At 36.3% G+C, this 16,667-nt stretch overlaps 1 protein-coding gene across 2 annotated transcripts in view; it reads right to left on the bottom strand.

The window, feature by feature from the left end:
• Positions 1-10,069, bottom strand: part of LOC144971159 (uncharacterized) — a 19,592-nt gene extending 9,523 nt beyond the window's left edge. The window contains exons 1-3 of one of the 2 annotated variants that reach the window (XM_078911644.1): positions 9,855-10,069; positions 2,819-2,954; positions 1-127 (exon numbers count right to left, since the gene is read on the bottom strand). The exon at positions 1-127 is cut by the window's left edge and continues 19 nt beyond it. In XM_078911644.1, coding sequence (XP_078767770.1) covers positions 1-127; positions 2,819-2,925 — 234 coding nt within the window. In that variant the 5' untranslated portion in view covers positions 2,926-2,954; positions 9,855-10,069. Of the gene's footprint in view, positions 128-2,818; positions 2,955-3,803; positions 3,946-9,854 lie in introns of those variants that run through there. The other variant, XM_078911643.1, reaches the window with a different exon arrangement.
• Between the last annotated feature and the right edge of the window lie 6,598 nt (positions 10,070-16,667).

Raw genomic sequence — 16,667 nt, 5'->3', positions numbered from 1 at the left:
AAACACAATTCCGGCGGCAACCATATCGAGTCGTTTTGGAAATTTCTTCTCGAAATTTTCGACACTATACTTAGAACTCGGGGTTTTCCGCGATTCAATAATGCAATCTACCCAAGCTTCATGATCTCTGAAACAAATTAAAGTATAAAAATGAAATACAATGAATATTTCTAAAATGAAAAGACCCAAAAACTTTTGACACAGAGCAGTATCCACTAAAAGCGCTTTACTCGGTGTCCAAGGACAACAGCAACACCAAACATGTAAAATGAGACATGACACTTTTGAGGCGTTATTACATTTTTTTTCGACAGAGACAATAATTTAGCATAGAAAAATAAAGGAGAGCGAGACATTTACTTAAGGGAATGAATTACCGCTCTATCTTATCTTCCTAAAAGAATAAGAGAAGCGGAGTCCTTATCAATATCTAATTCAAAGTTAAGATACCATCACTTTGTTAAAACACATCTTGATTAGTGCATCTTTGTAATTTGACCCCAATATGAATGTTAATTTAGTTTATGTTATTATATCATTATATTATATCATTTCCGTATTTGACATAGTATGTGGATGTATAATGAACCTATTTTGTATTAATGACTTTATGTTTAGTTATTACATTGTTGTATGATGATATTATGTTGATGTAGTATGCATAATGTTTCATTTGTATAATGATGTCACTGTATTATTGTTTCGCGCATTGAGCATCACCCAATGATGAAAATGCGCTTTATAAATGTCATGTATTATTATTATCATAACTAAAAAGCTTTTGACAGATAATGTTGCGAAAAATCATAATATATTGTTATAGGAAAATTGTGGCTTACTGGTTTACTTTAAGGATGATAACACGATTCATTTTTTAAAAATTACATGACCCCAAAGCGTACAAGCTTGGAAGCATTGTCAACCTGTTAACTGCCATACTCTGGAAAGACACCTTGGACCTCGCAAGATCTGAGAGTTTTCTGGCAAAAACATTAAATACGTGTCTTTTAGCCAATCATAGGAACATGTTTTTTTACTCACACTTTCGATCGTACAACGTGGCCAGTAATATTTTGATTTCACAATTCGGCAATGATCATGATCCAGTCACATTGAAATGTATTCCAATACTCATTCGGAGGTCAAGATGGCTGATAGGAGAAGTCGGCGAGTAAGGGGGTGGTGACCCGGGGTGAGTCACGTTAAGAATTGGTAAAACTGGACTGTATAGATTGTGTGACGAACTTAATTTGTTCAGAGGACTACTGTTGATTTCACAGCTTTGTCACTACGTAGCCAAATAATGTCAAATGAATACACATTACAACAGGTCAGGTAATCCTTGACCAATTTGGTCAGTGTTGGATGAACTCAATGGATTAACCAGTTGACTGCCGTACTCTGGAAAAACTTGTATTAAAAATTTGGCCAGAAAACTCGTCCTTCAAACATCGATCGATTTAAATGACCATCATCTTGGAAACCACTCTCAAACCTGGGACTTCCATCCAACCTTTCAGTTCCCATCCCATTGCCAGCACCAGGTTTAAATGGAATAAGCAACTACAATGTGCCGCTATGTGGTCTAGTGGTATGACACTAGCCTTCGGATTTGAAGGTCCAGGGTTTGATCCCGCTTTGAGCGGCGCATAGTTGAGTCCTTGGAAAAAGGCTCTTACTCACATTCTTTCACCGTTCTCAGGTGTCTCAGGTGTTAAATGAGTACATGGCTGTTAACAGTGTTGTCTGTCGAAAAAAACAAAACTATCGCCTTACATGCAACATGTCTTGTCCTTCATCCCTCAACAAATGTCCGACATTTGAAAATTTTAAAAAGAAACTTAAAACACATCTCTTTAGAAAATCATTTGATGTTTAACATTTCTACCAGGCCTACATATTACAGATATCCTAAATTTTCATCTTGTAGCGCAGTGCCTGGTAATTAAATTACAAATTGATTGATACTATTAAAATATGATAGATTTTATGCTTAAATTATTAATTTATTGTTTTGTTTTATTTGCATATTTATTGTAAAGCGCCTCTGAGCACAGTGTGGATCTAGGCACTATATAAACTCATTCATTCATTCATGCATGATAAGTGATAAGAGAGAGAGAGAGAGAGAGAGAGAGAGAGAGAGAGAGAGAGAGAGAGAGAGAGAGAGAGAGAGAGAGAGAGAGAGAGAGAGAGAACAAGCAACCACAACAATCCAATTGAATGTCCTCAACGAGAAGAAGATTCGACCATATTTTGATTATCTTATCTATTGATATGTTTCCTCTTTTAATGTTGGTCGATTAATGTTCTTGGAGCTACTTTTCAAAATGAAACTAATGTGGTTCGGAGTTAGTAACAGTGGCGGTAGTAGTAGTAGTAGTAGTAGTAGAAGTAGTAGTAGTAGTAGTAGTAGTAGTAGTAGTAGTAGTAGTAGTAGTAGTAGTAGTAGTAGTAGTAGTAGTAGTAGTAGTAGTAGTAGTGGGCAATTCAATTCGATTGTTTCAATTTCAAGTATTTTGCGTCTCTCTTTATAACGATAGTAGAGCCCACTTCCCGCCGAAGATCTTTTTTGCTCGTAATGTTGCGGATGTTGTTAAGATCTGATTTTATAGTATCATTCGCTAATAAAGTAATTTTTTAAATGGTAGTAGTTGCAGTATAACAAATAGTTGTAATTGTTATATAGCAGCCTTATAACGAGATAAAACGAGGCGCTCGTTTTAATTTCATTATAGTCTGAATAATAAATTTAGCTCTCACATAAGACACAATATTTCTAATTTTGAGGATTTTTTTTTGCTGATAAATAACTTACATGCATCTTTTATAATATCCAAGGGCATATGGTTTTGGGTTCCAGTAGAACTTCGGACGATTGAATTGGCCATAAATCCGACTATCGCAATAAGCTCGAAGAGACATTTTGGAGTCCGTAGAATATAAGCATATCGCTGTAAAAGTAAAAAGTATAAGTAAATATAATAACTATTAAAATAATTGTTGGGCCTTAAACATTTTCAACCAATATCGAAAGCGAGGTAAATGAAGAGTGACAAGTCTGGAAAGACGATAGTAGCAAGAAAACGAAGTGAGTAGAAACATGCCAGGGGACGACAGAGAATAAAAACTTTGTGGCGATGAGGATTTGAACCTGGAGTGGTGGATGGCGTCGATTGTCGAGCGTCTCTCTCATGACCAGGCGGAGTTGCCTTAACAGTAGGTTCGTGGGTTCGAACTACATCACCGCAAAGTTTTTATTCTCTTCTGTCCTCTGTCCTACTCACTTCATTTCACGTTATTATCAACTCAGGTGCCTGCTCCACTTACTCTTCTGAAAGGCGAAAGCTCCTCGTTCTAGAATTTCTTTCAATTTGTATTTTCACCGTGGACCTTTTGTCAAGCGTTTATTTATTCAATTTGTCATCATACAGAAGAATTTTAAAAACTCTAGAACAAAGTTTGATAGATTTGTGAAATTTAAAAATGTCCTAATTTGATCATTGTTTTGATTCTCGGCCGCCATTTTGATTTATGAAGTATTATTCATCTTAACAACGCCACTACCACATTATCTCATTCGTCTGCTGTGTTTCATTTATCCTGTTTTGTTGATAAAGGGAAACCGAAACGTCCATTTTATCTGTTTTCGCATGTTAAATTGAAGCTTACATTCAATTTCACATTGTTATTTATTTCTTCAAGCTTCGAACAGCAGCATTTACATTACACTATTTTTGTAACCTAAAATGAAGGAGGGAGGCATGTCGTCTGTCTCTCGAGCTAATTTCGCATAAACTCACCTAATATGGCAAGAAGAAGTAATTTTGATGCCATGATGGTTTGAATTTGTAATTATGTTTCCCTCCTGTGTTTTTTCTGCCTATTCTTTCATTTGACTTTGTTTTGTTTTCATATTAAAATGTATTAACTACGACATCAAATTTGATTTCGAGCAAATAAATGACATAATTTGATGACGTAAACAATATGACATACTTACTTAAGGCCTTTTGCTTCCTAATCATCCGACCGGGACGCCTCGGCCGCCTCTCTAATCATCTGTGTCATTCCTTCCACAGTTCACGGTCTTTTGTTGTGGATGCTAATTTCATAAGGTCTTCCTTTGATTTTAATTCTTTATTATTTAAGGCATTGTTGGTCTCTATTCAGGACAGTGTGAATTGACGTTGCCTTTATATTTCTTGTAAAAAAGTATTCATGGCTTTTTAGCAATAGTGATTATATACCAATATTTTCATCCTTCTGAGTGTATGCCCAAAAAGCCGCTGAATGGATAAAGGTCTTTCATTGCATTTTTCATACAGTGTTTTATTACTTATTTTTTTGTATATTCAGGACTCTCTTCAGTTGTTTTCTATGGAATCTAATCTTTGCTCTTCAGTTCCAGTCTGTGCCCATATTCCGCAGTTATACAAAAGCACGGATTTTAAAAGGGTTGTGTATTATTTGACGTTAGAGTTTATTTATATTTCATCTTTTCTAATCTATATATTATGTAATAATTTATCTAGTGCAAACGTCGATAAACTTTTTCTTCCTTCTACGTCTTCCTTGTCTCCTATTAATGATCCTACTTTTTTCGTGGCTCTCCATCCATCTTTCTTCCTTGACAGTAATGTTACATCTGCTTTGTGAGTATTAACGTACAGTTGGTGTTTTTTGTAAAGCTTTTTGGATGTCTTTTGCACTGACTTGTTTGAGGCCAATAAAGTCAATGTTGTCTGCATAGGTATGCAATTTCCATGGGGAGTTCGTTATCAAAACGTAATTGGGCCGAAGGTACAGATTTACGCTCATCTTTTAAAGTATTTTCTAGGTAAATGATAAATAAAACAAGGCTCAAGCTGTCTCCTTGTGGTATACCGATGTTGCCACGGAATGATTTATCCTCTGAGGCACCGATTATTTTGGTCGTTATCCAGGTTTTACTTATAAGGAATCGGGTGGATTAATCCACGCATTAATCCAACTTCCTCTTCCATAACTATTCCTTTCATAATCTTTAACAAGAATTGGCGATTAATGGCATATCTATTCCAGTTATAACTATTTCTATTTTTCTGACAGGGTTTTGGCAGCAAGCTATTTGTGGGTCCAAACTACATCTGCTGTACTTCTCTCTGTCCTGAATCCCCTCTGACTATGTGACAAATGATTTTCAACAATCGGTCTAATTCTATTCTGCGTGATCAGGGAGAGCGATTTTCTAATTTTATTTAGCAGCATAATTGGTCTCAAATTCTTTGGAGGTCCTTTTGGTTTTCCTGTCTTTTGTAATGATATCAGCTCCCCTTTATTAATATCCAGGTTCTGGTGATGTTCGAACATCTGATTAAAAATGTCCGCTATGTGTTCATCTAATAAGGTTGGTCTATATTTTAGCAATTCAGCTATATTCCATCTTCTCCCGACGTTCTGTTGTTATTTAGCCGTTCAAAAGCATTTCTCACTTCTCTTGGTGTAATAGGTTTAAATAGTGGTGATGGATCTCCCTCAAATGAGCTTACGTGTGGCGTTGTGTTGTCTTGAAATTTTGTTTTATATAATTCAAAAAGAACATTCGAAATGTCATTGGGGTTAATGATTAATTTGCACGAGTCGTCTTCCGTCTTTGGGTTTTGAAATGGTCTTTGATTTATTAGTCTTACAGCTTTGTACATTGCTTGATCGTTGTTGCATTTACTAATATCATTATTGTCCAACTCTTCATTTATAATTTCGTGTAATATTTTGTATCGTTCATATTTTTGTTTCTGTCTTTCTCCTTCCTTTTCTGAGTTTTGTATTATATTCGCAAATCTTTTTGTTAGTTAAATAGTTGATGGTGTCATACATTTGGCCTTGTCGTTTGGTTGTAGTTGTCCCGGCGATTTGAATTGAAGTATTTATTATTGCATGTCGTACACGTGACCATGCTTCGTTTGGTGTGTTGTTGTTGTTGTTGTTCGTTAAATTGTCTAGTTCATTATTAAGTAGTCACTGGTATTGTTTACGACATTATGAATTGTTGACAATATTTGTAATATTTATTTTTGGTTCTTGAATTGTTGTGCTGTATTTATTCGGTTGTTTGTGACAACAGCAACACCAAACATGTAGAACGAGACAAGACGCCTCTTTTGAGGTATTACAATGTTTTTCGGACACAGACAACGCTGTTAACAACCAGGTACTCATTTAACACGGTGAGAGAATGTGAATAAAGAGTCTATCCCACTCTTTCCCCCCTCTCTCTTTCATCTTTTTATGTCTCAATATATCTGTCTATCCTACTCTCTCTCATTCTCTCTCTCTCTGTTCCTCCTCTGTCTCAATATTTATATATCTGTCTATCGAACTCTCTCTCTCTCTCTCTCTCTCTCTCTCTCTATCTCTCTCTCTCTCTCCCCTCTTCCTCCTCCGTCTCAATATTTATATATATGTCTATCCCATTCCCCCCCCCCCCCCGTCTCTCTCATCTTCCTCTGTCTCAATATATTCTGTCTATCCTACTTTCTCCTTCCCAGTTATATATCTTTCTATCGAACTCTCTGTCTCTGTCTCTCTCTCTCTCTCTCTCTCTCTCTCTCTCTCTCTCTCTCTCTCTCTCTTTCTCTATCTATCTATCTATCTATCTATCTATCTATCTATCTATCTATCTATCTATCTATCTATCTATCTATCTATCTATCTATCTATCTATCTATCTATCTATCTATCTATCTATCTATTTATCTATCTATCTATTTATATATCTATCTATCTCCCCCTCCCCCTCTCTCTCTTCCTCTGTCTCAATGTTTATATATCTGTCTCTCCTACTTTGTTCTTCCCAGTCTCCGTGGTCCTTACAGTGAACCCAAAAAGGGAGGGGCTCTATTCGATATTTCTCTTTGTGTGCGATTAAAATCGTTATTGACTGTTCTTCCTGGTCATAAGACAATTATTAAACTTGAGCTTTTATTCTGTTGGTAATGGCACCTAGATTATAACCATAGTTAACCCGTTGCATGTTTATGGGTGTTTAAAAACAAGCCGATTTATTATTGTTGATAGGGTCGCCATTATCTTTCTACTGTCCCATGCAAAGGGATTTCACTAAGTTCTTCTGCACTCTTATCTTCAAATAGAAAAAAAAACTCCCAGTTGTCAATCATAAAATAATATCATTGATTTCATCGATTTTCACTAGTGCGGGGCGGTCCTTGGCAAGCTTAAGGACCACGGTCCTACGGTCCTTGGGAAATGAAGACCGCAAGGACCGGTCCTAGGACCGGTCCTTTTCGACATTGAACATTCCTGAGAGACTGTTGGAAATTCGAACCGGTTTGACCTTTGAGAGCGTGGGATCGTTCATTCTTGAACCGTTAAAGACCGCTACACGATGAAAACCGTGGCCTACAGGAGTAAAACACACGGAGTAGTCACACTCATTTCAAATTGTAACCTAATTAGAGAAGAGGGGTGATGCCTTCTTTATTTGCTCACCGTACTTCATTGTTACTTCGATAATTTAATAAAATTTGAAATTTATCCCCATTAACGGAGATAATGGCATCGCCCAAGGCGTTGATCGAGTTGTTCGTGGCGTTGATACACACACGCAACTCCTACCCCCCTCCCCCCCCCCCCCCCCCACACACACACATTAGAGGGCAGCGAGCATTGAAGAGTAAGAGAGAGACGTGAAGTTATAATAAGAGGGGGGGGATGAGGTGATAAGAGGGGTCGATGGTGACTTTTCGCCAGATCTAACAAACTCAGCTACCCATTCATTGCTGAGTAGACAGGGAGTCAGAAAAAATCGACTGCACCCGGGATCGATCTCTGGCCCTTTGCGTATAAAGAGAGTGCTCTATCAACTGAGCTATCGGGGTCCCCAAATATTCTATTGGACTTTTTTAAAATTCAGACGTTATAACTGGTTTTTTTGGAAGGAAGAAACTAATGAAACTCATATTATTTGATTAGTAAAAACACCAAACGAAATTTTAATATTATTGTATTATTTTAAATGACAACACTGCGATAGAAAGGAGTGGTGACAAGAGATGGACAAAAGAAAACAAAAAATCGGATTTGCTACTTGCTAGGTTCGACACACACACACACACACACACACACACAACACACACATCTTTTGTAGTCACATACATTTCAAACAATAACCCATTAGAGAAGAGGGGTCATGCCTTCACCATAGATCATTGTCATTGCGATCATTATGGTGTAGTAAATTTTGAAATTTACCCCGTATAATGGAATCGTCCAAGGCGTGCGCCTCCTGTTCCCCCCATCTCACACACGAAAGGGCGGTTTGCGGAGTGGAGGTTGGTGGTCGTCTGCCTGTATGGTCGTCTGTGTCGTTTAGTGTATGGCAAAGGGGGTGGGTGCGATTAATTAAGTGGGATGGGTGGTGATTGGTGGAAGATAGGCAACCGAAGCAACGAATCGCTGGGGAAGTAGTAGGCTATGGCGCGAGACCGTAGGACCGTGGTCCTTGCAAGGACCGCCCCGCACTAGTTGAAAGGTGATAAGAAGTGAGGACCGCCGCCGATCTTCCCCTCTGGGACCGGTCTTCGGTTCACAGCTAAAAGACCGTCGGACCGCGGTCCAGACCGGTCTTCAGCGCGGCACTAATTTTCACCGATCAGCGGTCCCATAGGCCAACAAACATATTATAGAATGTCGTCGCCTTTATGAAATCTCATACCCTGATCAATACACCCTCCCCAGGATCGATGGCATTATTGACAAGATCTCCTCAGCCAAATATCTCAGTACCATCGATTTTAAAATCCGGGTATCATCAAGTCTCCGTCCACAATGACTCCAGACATCTTAAAGCCTTCAACACCCGATTTGGACTCTTTGAATTCAACGTTATACCGTTTGGCCTTGCCGGAGCAACAGCGCCGCCTTAATATTTTGTGTGGACCGGGGAATTTCGCAGCTTTTTACATTGATGACATCGTCGTTTTTTTCTGAGACGTGGGAGGATCATCGCCCACATCTTGAGGCCGTTTTCAAAATAATTGATGACCACAATCTCGTTATCAACATGGACAAATTGGCAATTGGGTGTGAAACATTTGCCTATCTGGGACATGAACCGACAATGGACGCGTCAGACAAAACTCAGCCAAGATTTCACCTGTGATGGGTTTCCTGTGTCTAGAAATAGTAAAGACTTGATGGAATAGTAGGCTACTATCGCCCGTTTTGTCCACACTTCTTCTCCATCGATGCACCAATGACACATCTACTGAAAAAAAGATGCGACAAAGCGTTTAATACCCTTTAACTATTCATGGTAAGCGGACCAGTACTCAGAAGTCCTGACTATAACAAAAGGTTCATATTAGCATGTGATGCATCTGATCCGGGAGCCGGGGCAGCGTTCCTTCAATAATGTGAAGACACGCCCCACCACATTGAGTTCGTTTCCAGAAAGTTCACTCGACCTCAGAGTAATTATTCCACCATTGAAAAAGAATTATTTCTCTTGGGCTGGCTCTGGAACATTTTGACATTTATTTCTCGTCGGGTCCTCAGGACACCATCCTCTGCGATCACAGCCCTCTGGCTTTTCTCACAAGGATGAATAAAACCCAATAAACAGAGATTGACGAGATGGTCTCTGCCTTTACAGAGATGCCATTTGAATATCCGTCACATTCCAGGCAAGGACAATGTCCTGGCGGATGAATTATTCCATGCCTTTTATTGATATTACTGAAATAACACATGGTAAAACAGACATACTACCAAAAAATTTTCCCTCCCCTTTTTAATATGTCAATGTCAATGTCATCTCACCAATATTGGATATAATATGAATTGTCACTCACATTATATGGCCAAGACGTTCATTTCTGTTGCTTTCGTCCACGTCCTCAGTTGGCATAATGTCCGAAGAAAAAATATATTCCGTTTGAGGTGCTTGTCCTTGCTTCCGTTGTGTAGTGGTGATTAGTGTTGATGTGTAGTGACATTGTTGTAGTGTGCTCTCATTGCTTATATTATGTGTGTGTGTGTGTGTGTGTGTGTATGTGTGGGTGTGTTGTGTGTGGTGTGTACATATGTGTGTATGATATTGTTGTGGAATGTGGTTGCGTGGGGAGGCGGGGGGGGGGGGAGAGGGGGAGGAGGGGTATAATAGGGTCGGGAAGGGGGGGGGGAGGGGAGGGGGGAGGGGAGGGGGGGGGGGCAGGGGAGGGGGGAGGGGAGGGGGGGGGGAAGGGTTATTTGACCTTTTGAGTTTTGAGCTTGAATTTATTAGAGTGTCTGCACATTGTCATTAGTTCTGATCTTTTATTTAAAGTGCTATTTTGTCTGTGATTGTGTAATAATATTTCCAGTTTCTCTGTCAGGCACAGGTTGCATTTTCTAGCACCGCATCTGTAGGGGCTGCTTTGCCTGACGACCTCCCAGGTTATTGTTGGTGTTTTATTAGTGTTTATTTGTTCCCAATAGTGCATTGCTAATTTGGTGCTTTTTGCTTTGTTTTCATGTGTTATGGATTGTGATTGTTGTATCTTGTTTTGAATGGGGGTTCTGTGCTGCTGATGTATTGTGCTGCGGTGTTGTCAGTGGTTATGGTGGCTTTGTAGACTATGGCGCTTTTTTGGCAGTTTCCTTTTAGAGGGCAATTGTCCTTCTTTCTACAGTTGCAGTTTTCTTTATTTTTATTGATGTTGTTGGGTTCGGATATGATTTGTCTGTTGTGGTTGGTAATGATCTGTTTCATCTTTCATATATATATATATATAAGGGGAACTTATCAACGAGTTCCCTCTGACTTCTATCATTCTTATAGTCTTTACTTTTTATAATGTTTCTTGCTGTACCGACTCTTCGAAACGAGCCCGAATTGTCACATGCGGTAATATCAAAATTAAGGACTTTTCAAGGAGTCCTTGAACTTTAGGAAGCCGTGGCAGCGCTTTAGATATAGTATGAAACTATTACTAACACTAATATGGGTTTTATTCCTCCTACACAAAAATTGTGGTCTGCTTTTTGACAAAATAAAGTAAACTAACACTACACCACAGAGATGATTTTCATTAAATTATTTCATTACGTCAGGTTGATATTTGAGATCCGCTGCTCAACAGAGAAAGTCAGAGAAATAAAGAGGTAAGATGATAGCACTAAATTAGAAGTAGAAGAAGAGCCACACCAAAGCCAGCGGCACATCCAGCAAATGGTTGTACATTGGATACCCTGCTATTGGAAAGATTTCCTTTTGAAAGAATTCCTTTTATAACTTCACAATACCCAGATATAACTGTAAACTTAACTGAAGGTTAGTTTTATTCAATGATGAGTAATGCGTATGCACATTAAATGTCAATTTGTAATGCATGCTCCGAGACAGCTAAAAAGGAGTCAGTTTGGTAGTAACTTGCTGGGGAATATTTTCATGTCATTTGCAAATGCTTTAGAGCATGGCATTGACAGAATAGCAGAGAGTAAACGAATGTTTCCACTTTTTCACGTTAAAATCAAAGGATCCTGTACATCGTTTTTTTTTTTGCATTCATATAAAATCTTATTTATATTTTCACTGTTCATAATCAACTTTTCACAAGAACCTTAAATGTACCCATATAAGCCATTTTCAGTAAACTTTAATTTTCAAAAATTGCACTATTTTTCACCCAATTAAACGCTGGACTTTACATCTTTCAAGACTTAGCACATTGAATGTTAGAGATAAAATCTTGTCATCTCTTTTATCAATGTGCTCAGCAAAAGAGGTAGAGATTTATATTAGACAGGACACTATTTTAGACCGTGTGTTGACAGTGTAGACCTTTATGTGTGGTCATGAAGTCAGTCAAAGAGTTGCAAAAAAGAACTAAAATTGACAAAAACTAAGAAGGAAAAAGTAATATTTTCAGTAAAAGGGCCATCGAGGCTTTAATTTTATAAAATACAACAACTGCACATGTAATATAATAATAATAATAATAATAATAATAATAATAATAATAATAATAATAATAATAATAATAATAATAATAATAATAATAATCACATCCGAGTATAATAATAATAATAATAATAATAATAATAATAATAATAATAATAATAATAATAATAATAATAATAATAATAATATGATGATGATGATGATGATGATGATGATGATGATGATGATGATGATGATGATGATATAATAATAATAATAATAATAATAATAATAATAATAATAATAATCTTAATTGTCCAAATTAAAGGCAATTCATGTGAGATAAACAATGCTCAGTTTGGTTCATGGTATGAAAATCAACACGTTTACATTACAGACACAGCCATACACGAACATACACGCTTGCACATTGTTTCTACACATGTATACAAAAGAAATGAGCGTTCATACATACACACATACATACATACATACATACATACATACATACATACATGCAGACATACATATACATATACATACATACATACATACATACATACATACATACATACATACATACATACATGCATGCATGCATACATACATACATACATACATACATACATACATACATACATACATACATACATACATACATACATACATACATACATACTTAGATACGTACATCCATACATATATTATACATACATACACACATACATACATCATACATACATACATACATACATACATACATACATACATACATACATACATACATACATACATACATACATACATACATACATACATACATACATACATACATACATACATACATACATACATACATACATACATACATACACACATACATACATACATACATACATACATACATACATACATACATACATACATACACACAAATAGACAGACAGACAGAACGATACGATATATTTGCTGGGACAGCAGATAACCATATTATTATAAATATAGTATCAGGCTTCGGAATATGTGGTACGTGAGCAAAAAAGCCAAAACAATACAGCCAAAATCGCATTAAAAAAGACATTCAAATATCGTAGAAAGTAGAAATATGCACATTTATTAGACCTAGGATAATTTTGTAGTGGTGGATAGCAATATAGTAAAAATACTGATGAAAATTATTTTTTAAAGTAAATATTCCGAAATCAAAAGGTGCGAATCAAAATGATTCTTCTTCTTCTTCTTCAAGTACCAAGTATGTGCCAGACATCGGTGATCATGGTACGCCATTCATCTCTCTGATCAGATAACCTCAGAAAACTAATATTACCCTTCTCTTTCTTTGTCACCCAGCTGTTCAAACTATTCAAATATGTCTTTCTTAGTCTTCCTTTACTTACTCTTTTTACCTTCTCTCTTTCCTATGAGAGCAAGATGTTCAATACATTTATGTCGATTTAGGTGCCCTAAAAATTGTATTTGTCTTTTTCTTATTGTACGAATTAATAACCTTTCAGTTTCAGCTTGCTCTAATACTTCTTCATTAGTCTTCTTCTCTGTCCATGAGATTCTTAACATTATTCTAAGAAACCACATTTCTGCTGCCTCCAGTTTCTTTCTAATGTCTTCTGTAATTGTCCAGCTTTCGCAGCCATATAATGATACTGACCATACATAGGCTTTCAAAACCCTATGTTTTGTTGTCATTGAGATATTGTGGTTTTTAAAAATTAGACTCATTTTATTAAAACTATCTTTAGCTATTTCAATTCTTCGTTTTATTTCTGTGATACATCTGCCATCTGAAGTTATTATGTATCCAAGATATTTAAATGTATGAACTTGTTTTATAGTTTCTCCATTGCTACATGTTGGATTTCTTTCTCTCCTTGATACAAACATGATTAAGTTTTTTAAATCCAAGCTTTCTTACCAGAAACGGTTTATGGACATTTCAAAATAATCATAAAACTGAAAGGAAAACGTGTCACCTCTTTAACAATCAAGATGGGAAATGCAAACATTTAAAAAGAATTATCAGCAGAGTTGATAATTATAACTTGGCGAACAATTTCTCCAACACTCTTTATAAGTTAAATAAAAAATGTCAGTCTTATGTGAATGGCTGACTTGTATCAATCAAAGGAACAAATAGCGTTTCGTTTGATTTCATATTAACAATAATACATGCATATAAAAAAGGATAGATAAGAAGAAAATAATGAAAAATGCTCGGAAATTAAGTTATATGTAATCCTGAAAATTATTGATTGTGTTCCTGATTTATATTTAACCCTCTCCTTACCAACTACAGGAAAATCGTCACATTTGTTTCGATACAATAAATTAATAAATTATACATTTTTCTCAATCAGATTTGTTCCGTAAATCAAAATGAATAATGAAAAATCTTTTTTTGTAAAGTTTGTTATGCTACACAAAAAATATGCATAGACGTCTAGTTTGTACTTATTTCTATTCAATTTGAGCGTTAAAAAATTAACTTTTCCTGAAAATGGTCGTTAAGGAGGGAGTTAACCATATACTAACATTTCCAATGGTCCTCTTTCATACATTTCCCTCCTGAAAACAAAGATAAGTATAAATTCTAAATTGAGCTTTTACATAGCGCAATATCCACCAAATGTGCTCAAAGCGCTTTACAAGGGGTCCCTGGCCAACAGCAACATTTAACATGTAGGACGAGAGATGACGCCTGTTAGGCGATATTACAATTTTTTCGGACAGAGACAATGCTGTTAAAGGCCAGGTACTCATTTTACACCCGAGTACGGTGAGAGAATGTAAGTAAAGAGCCTTTTCCAAGGACTCAACTTTGCGCCGAGCCAGGCTCGAACCCATGACATTCCGATCCGAAAGCGAGTGTCATACCACAAGACCACATAGCCGCGTATCGCAAGTATCACAGCCTCGAAAACCGCATTCATTAATAAGGTGATGTGTTCCATTTCGGACACCCACAATGACTCTCTCAACCTAATGACATCAAAGAGAGTAGTTGTGAAAATAACATACAAACACGATTAAGCAAAAATTGTAGGTAAAACACTTGTTCATTATCAGTATCTGACTTTATTTGTATGTTTGGCCTTGATTTATGGGATCTAGTCACGTGGCCTAATTTGGTCACCATGTGTTGTAATTCTGACAACCTGTTGAGATAATTTGTACATTGTGACAACTTGATGTGCACATATTTTTGCAGGTCTGATAACCAAATTCATTATGGGCTCGTTGTTGGAATGGGTATCTCAAAAATGGCGCAAAATATTGTTCATTACAACAATTAACTAGGCCCATAAGTGGGCTCGGATGTCAGACCTGCATATATGCACGCATCATGACAAATGCAACTAATTTTTAGCTAAGACAGATGTCAAGCAAGCTTACCTTTACGATTAGGATTGATTGATTTGATAATAATCAGAATATAAAGCAGGTTTATTTATGAATTTAAGCGTTAAAAGAACGACAAAGGATGAATGATTTCACTAAAAATATGAATTGATTAGACGAACTCAAGAATCTATGACGTCATTATAAATATAAGATAAGGGGTGCTGTGCGACGTGAGGAGACTTCACTCTAATATCTAATCATTCAAATCGACGTGTACCAACATAGAATGAGCCTAGACCTCTATAATAAATTGGGTTACTAGACTGAAAATAAATACACGTCGATTGAAAATGATTGCTGCAGCAAAAAAACAAAACAAAAACAAACAAACAAAAAAAAAAAAACAAATAAAAAAACAAAAACAAAAAAAAAACCAAAAAACAAACAAAAAACAAAAAACAAAACCAAAAAAAAAAACAAACAAAAAGAAAACCAAAAACAAACAACAACCAAAAAAACAAAAACAAAAACAAACAAAACAAAACAATATTATGTTCCGAAATCAAACAAACAAAGAAACAGCAAATCGAAAAATTCATTTTTGAAGTGCAACAACTGGGTGTCTGAATTGGAACAATTGGGTGTCTGAATTGGAACAAGTGGTGATTTGGTGGCAAACATTTTCAGTTTTTTTTTGGATAAATGTTAAATGAATCGATAAATGAGACAAAGATATACTTAGTATTTGGTTCAGATTATGTTTTTCGCACACATTTAAAAACAAAATGAGAATAATCCTTTTAAATCGTGCGAATTTATATTTCAAATGTTAAAAATCAGAACAAGTATGTTATACGGTGCTAGACAAAGCAAGAAAGAAAAATACAAGAAAAAAAACCATCCCAAAAATCGATCTTACTTCCCTCTAAATGGAAGCTTCAGTTTAATTTATGGAGACAGATGGTGTGGACGCATATCATTGTGTTGGCGTTTTGAATTTCCCTTTGTCAACAAAACATGATATATGAAACACTAGAGACGAACGAAAAATGAGAGGTTGGTGTTGTTAAGGCAAGTCATTCAGCTTAATAAAGGGTTCCTTCTATCAGTGGAAATTTGGTGATTTTCAGCCGAATTCCACATTTTTCAAAACCAGGAGTCAAGCATAATTTATGCTTATGGCTACCAGTAGACATAATCTAACCCATAAATATGAAAAAAAAACTCATTTTAGTGCACCCTGTCTTCAAGAAAAATAAGCTAATAATGGCATAGTTTTTAAATATTTGATCGGTAAACACAGCATCGCGTGGAATGCTCGTGCGTTACGGAGGTTCATAAAAACACTACTAATTCGGTGGGAATGGTCTAGTAAATGCCAAAATTT

This window comes from Berghia stephanieae, chromosome 4 (assembly GCF_034508935.2).
Source record: "Berghia stephanieae isolate SIO BIC M18660-M18661 chromosome 4, UCSD_Bste_1.3, whole genome shotgun sequence".
Lineage (NCBI taxonomy): Eukaryota > Metazoa > Mollusca > Gastropoda > Nudibranchia > Aeolidiidae > Berghia > Berghia stephanieae.
The sequence above is the reverse complement of the archived record's forward strand: the minus strand, read 5'-3'. Positions and strand labels throughout refer to the sequence as shown.